Below are 5,371 nucleotides of genomic sequence, written 5' to 3' on the forward strand. Positions count from 1 at the left end.
CCAGGCCTGGCCAGCTTCCCAGGTCCAGTTGCTCGAGTGGCCTGCTAAGATGCATGGGACCCTGAGAAGGGTCCCAGGGTTTGGTGTCTTACAGATTTGGGGTGGGATCCAACCACTGACCAGGACAGACGAATCTACCTGAGTTTTGGTTTCTGGGTCTACAAAATTGAGGGTCACAATACCTAGCAGCAAGAGTGTAATGCGATATACCAAGATGAGATTTCCTTTGTCCTTTCACTCTTTTGTGGGAGGGGTGTGTGTGTGTGTGTGTGTGTGTGTGTGTGTGTGTGTGTGTCTGTGTGTCTGTGTGTCTGTGTGTCTGTGTGTCTGTGTCTATGTGCTGGGGCTTGAACAGGGCCTGGGTGCTGTCCCTGATCTTTTTTACTCAAGCCTGGTGCTCTACCTCTTAGGCCATACTCCACTTCTGGATTTTTTTGGTAGTTAATGGAGATAAGAGTCTCAGGGCTTGCCTACCCCCGATGGTTTTGAACTCTGATCATCAGCCTTCTGAATGGCTAGGATTACAGGCATGAACAATCAGTACCCAGCTACTCTCTCTCAGTCTTACTGGAATAAACTCCTTTAATACTGTGAATTCATTCCATGAATGTTTCCGTATCACCCATCTAACAACTCCTCTGGCTCATTTCTCCCTTTTCAGCTAATTCTCATCCCCATTTCCCCACTTCCCTCTCATTCCATCACCCTCCCAGGTCTCCTGTTCTGCCCCCACCTTTACGTGTCCTTATCATCATCTTTCCCAAAGTAAAACCCAATGGCACGTGCTTCAGGTAGGGCATCAGAAGGGCAGACAGCCCCTTTGCTTCTCCAGGCTGGCATGCAGAGTGACTGAACCCTTGTGGTTCCCAGGGGACACAGAGCTTAGCATTAGGACCCCCTTCCCTCCCTGCCCCCCCAGCCCCGGGGGGGTGGGTACTACCTGCACCCACACTCTGCCACACTCATCCCCTCATAGTGGTACTTGAGCGTGGGCACCCCCATGTCATCCTTGTAGAGGATGGAGATGGGACTCAGTTTGGTGGGCACACAGCAAGCTTTGCCCACCTTGGTGGGGAACTTCAGATGCACCAGGGTCTGCACAATGGCGTGTTTTGTAGGTGTCACGTCATCAGCCAGAGGGAAGAAGCAGCCACCTTTGCATTCGTAGGCGTCGTACTCCTTGGGTGCAATGATCCAGCTGTCCCAGCCGATGTCCTCAAAGTTCACCCGCAGGGAGGTCTTCTGACAGTGGCTGCCCGCCCCAGTGCTCCTCTTCCGTCTAGCTAACGACAGCACCATGGCGGGGTGGCCATCCACGTCTTCCTCCTCTTCCTGCTCGTGGCTTTCTCCTGCCTCGCTGTTCTTGGCTGTCTTCTTCAGCACAGTCTCTTGCTCATGGCCGATCATCTCCCTGAGCTCCAGTCTCGTCTCCCTGGTCCCATTGCTTCGATCATTGGAAAAGACGACGAAAAAGGGTAGATTTTTCGAACCCGGGGGGACACTGATGTCCAGTGTATCACAGGCCTTTCGGTGGCTCTGCACGGTCACTTCGAGCTTATTTTTGCTGGTGGTAGAATCTGCTCTGACCCAACGCTTTACGGCACTGGAAACTTCCAGTGTCTCCCAGCCCTCATCTCGAATATCCTGGGAGACGAGGAAGGTTTTGGTCTGGGCATCCTGGTCTTCTCCGTCCAGTACATCGTAAATGGCCATATTGCCTTCCAGCCTGTGAGAGGGGTCCACATGATTTTGACAGGAGACATAGAGACGGAGCTCGGCCCTCGTGATCTGCTCATGGCTGGGGATGGAGATGTTGAAGAGCAGGATGTGTTTCTGGAAGGGGAAGTCCTCTGTGGCAGCTGTGGAGACAGCATCTGAAACACAAATGCACTGTGTAAGTGTCTGCCTGGAGTCTGGTCATGATGTCAAAGCTATTTTTTATGCTTTGGCTGAAGGGATGGGCAAGAAGGGAATTTCCATCTCTAATTATCTCTAGTGCACAAGCCCCGAGCACAAGAGTGTAGCACAAGAGTGTTTTGCAAGTTTTGCTGAGGATTTCCCAAGGAAAAACACAGATAAGTACCTCCTGTTGGGACTAGTGGTTGCTCTTGTGCATTGTGTTTCTGCTATGTGCCTGCCACTAGGCTGAGAGCTTTGTGAAAGCAAAACATCAGACACATAATTATAGAGTACACTGGTGGCGCACTCCTGTAATCCTGACTACTCAGGAGGTTGAGATCTGAGGATCATGATTCAAAGCCAGGAAAGTCCACAAGACTCTTATCCTCAATTGACCACTCCCCTCCCCCCCAAAAGCTAGAAGTGGAGGCATGGCTTAAGTAACCATGTCAGCTTTGAATGAAAAAGCTAAAGGCCAGCATAGACACTGAGTTCAAATATTGGCACAAAGCAAATAAACAACAAACAAATAAGACCACTGTCAACCTGACAGTGAAGATCTTCAGTGCCTGAACTTGAAGGAGAAGCCCTGGTTGAGAATCATGCAAGACCAACAATAAGCTGAGGTGGTACAGAGAAAGCAGTTGGCATTTTCACTCCAAAGCAAGTGAAAGCAGAAGGTGCATACACACAATATATATATATATTATGTATAAATATATACATATTAGAGGAAAACATCTGTATTTTCCTGATGGCTTTGTCAGATCAGTAAAAACTTGGATTTGTCTTTTAGCCTTATAATTGTCTCAATTTCTCATTTCTCATGGACTGATACTTGGCCATTATACTTACATATAGATCAGTCTCAAAGAGAGAAAAGAAATAGTAGCTTTTGGGTATCTTCTATAGCTGTGCTCAGGAGCTGTGTGCCAAGGCCCCAGAGGATGCTTGAGGGTGCAATACAGGCCTTCATACTGCTGTGCTCTTTTCCTATGTATGATGTATACCTATAGCATTTCATTTATAGACTAAGCACAGTAAGAGACTAAGATCAGTAATTAATAGTAACATCGAACAAATGAAATGAATCTACTGGAATGTAAGTTGTTTAAAACTGGCAAATTGTTTGTCTTTGGAAGTTTCTACTGTTTTGGGGTGGGGGCAGTGGTGCAGCTTGAAGTCTGGGCTTGAGTGCTATCCCTGAACTCTTTAGCTCAAGGCTACCACCCTATCCCTGAGCCTGGGCATTGTCCCTGAGCTCTTTAGATCAAGGCTATCACCCTACCCCTTGAGCCACAGTACCACTTGTGGTTTTCTAGTAGTTAATTGAAGATAAGAGTCTCATGGTCATTACTGCCTGGGGTTGGTTTTGAACTGAGATCCTCAGATCTCAGCCTCCTGAGTAGTTAGGATTATAGGCAAGAGCCACCGCGCCCAGCTCCACTTATATTTTTAATTATTATAACTATCATTTTTTTGTGCCTGTACTGGGACTTGAATTCAGGCCTAATGCTCTTGCTTAGCTTTTTCTGCTCAAGGCTGGCACTGTTCTACTTGAGTTACAGCTCTACTTCAAGCCTTTTGCTGGTTAATTGGAGCTGAGTTACTCAGATTTGTTGCCTAGGATAACTTTGAATCAGAATCCTCAGATGTCAGTCTCCTGAGTAGTTAGGATTGCAGGCAGGAGACACAGGACAGGTGCTGGCCTCCTGGCATTTCAACACTTCTACAGAAGCAGGATGAGACAGCTGTCGACACAGATTTCTGGGCCTGGGCAGAACCCAACAGCCCCGACTTTTCATTCAGGTCTACCCTGGGCAAGCACGCTCAGCCCTGAATGCTCAGGCTTCATGATTTGGGAACTCTATCTATACCATGTCAGGCTGAAAAATTAGGGAACATAGGCCTTGGTGATGTTTACCTCCTATCCTTCCTAAGTCAGGGAAGTTAATACTTAAAAAATAACGACTCTTTCAATACTTACCTATCCAAAGATTTCGATCTGGTTTTTGTAAGGCCTTTTATAAGAGAGAAACAGTCTGTCATTTCCAAGTTGAGAAATATATGAATTTCCTGGGGGGATAAGTAATTTGTCTTTTTCTGAGTACAAAAGGGACAGAAAGGGAGCAGGGGGGTGGGAAGGGAGGAGAAGCCAAGAAGAGAAAGAAAAGGAGGAAAGGGGAGGAGAAGACAGGAGGAGAGAGGAGAGCAGCGGAGAGGAGAGGGGAGGGAAGGGGAGGGGAGGGGAGAGGAGGGGTGGTGCAAGAGAGGAGAGAGGAGGGGAAGGAAAATGTGGGGAGAGGAGAGGAGAGAGAAGGGGAGGAGGGGAGGGCCAGGAAGATATGGGGAGAGGAGAGAGGAGGGGAGGAAAAGGGAGGGGAAAGGCACCTACATAGCTGAGCACCTACTCTATTGAATAAGCATATAGCCCAGGAAGGAGGATCCACGCAGGCAGAGATGGTCACTAGAACCTTCCATGCTGGTGGACAGGCTCTGGTGACGTGCACTGCCTTGTAGAGTAGCCATTCAGCACATATAGTGCTGAAAGAACTCCATGTTTATCTTATTTCATTGCAAATCCTGTCAAGGACAACGGGAAGAGCTGTACGTGGCCAGTAGCAAGTCCCCCTTGGCAGTGAGTTTTGGGGGCCAGTGTGTTCCACCTGTGCGCTCCCCTCCCCCACAGAAGAGGCCAACCATACCTTCCACACTGAAGCTCCTGACGATGTTGGAGGCCGGGGTGGAAGACTTGTCGCTGGTGTACCTGTTGTATAGGTCAATCATGTACTGGGGTGGCTCCACTCTGGTTTTGTCCTGGGAGGGAACCCCACTTAGGTTTAAGCTGCGCAGAAAATCCACCTTCATGTTCTCTAGAAACATCTTCAGGTTGAAGATACCTTCCTGTTGCTCGTCTCGGGGGTCCCCCTGCAAGCTGTGGGGGAACATGGACGCCGGAGTCTCCCAGCTGTGCAGCGGCTTGCCCTGCAGGGGCCAGGCCAGCAGGAGCAGCATGGACAGGGCCCCCCACACTGCCCTAAGGGACATCTTAGGTCCTGGAGAGAAGATGGCAGGGCAGTCTCAGTGTGTTACCGGGAGCAGGGACGAGCCAGGGAAGAGCGGGCCTCCTGCATTGTCCGTCCTGCTGACCACTCTGCAGGAGCTCTGGCTCTTCCTGATGGACCGTCTCCCCCGCTGTCCCGGGACGGTCTTCCACTTCTCTTATCTAGCTGGCAATGTTGTGCTCCGACCTCTTATCTGAGGGAGCTCTGTTAATGAAGACTCTATAAACATCTGACAGGGTTTGTGGGAAGGACACGGCCTACTGTAGAGATGCTGCATTTCTCTAACAGGGTCATCGCCCCTCATTAGAATCCTTTCTCATTTCCTTGCCAGCTCGGTTCACAAGAATCTCCAGACAAGAGTGATACATGCCTGATCTCCTGCGCCCCGGGAACAAAGCAGCCACGAA

At 49.5% G+C, this 5,371-nt stretch overlaps 1 protein-coding gene across 1 annotated transcript; it reads right to left on the reverse strand.

Annotated features, from left to right (window-relative positions):
- Positions 1-326: 326 nt before the first annotated feature.
- Positions 327-5,047, reverse strand: Gdf2 (growth differentiation factor 2). Its single transcript, XM_090347013.1, has 2 exons — positions 4,605-5,047; positions 327-1,874 (listed from the first exon to the last, which is right to left on the reverse strand). The coding sequence occupies exons 1-2, from the start codon at positions 4,945-4,947 to the stop codon at positions 937-939; spliced, it is 1,281 nt and encodes a 426-aa protein (XP_090203139.1). The 5' UTR covers positions 4,948-5,047; the 3' UTR covers positions 327-936.
- Between the last annotated feature and the right edge of the window lie 324 nt (positions 5,048-5,371).

Source organism: Megascapheus bottae, chromosome 15 (assembly GCF_031878675.1).
Source record: "Megascapheus bottae isolate mThoBot1 chromosome 15, mThoBot2.hap1, whole genome shotgun sequence".
Classification (NCBI taxonomy): Eukaryota; Metazoa; Chordata; class Mammalia; order Rodentia; family Geomyidae; genus Megascapheus; species Megascapheus bottae.

Bases quoted from the DNA above. Each gene is read 5' to 3' on its own strand.
- Gdf2 (XM_090347013.1), bottom strand. From the start codon at position 4,947: ATGTCCCTTAGGGCAGTGTGGGGGGCCCTGTCCATGCTGCTCCTGCTG. The intron at 1,875-4,604 runs GTATGGTTGGCC...TTTGTGTTTCAG, and splicing joins CAGGAGCTTCAGTGTGGAAG to ATGCTGTCTCCACAGCTGCC.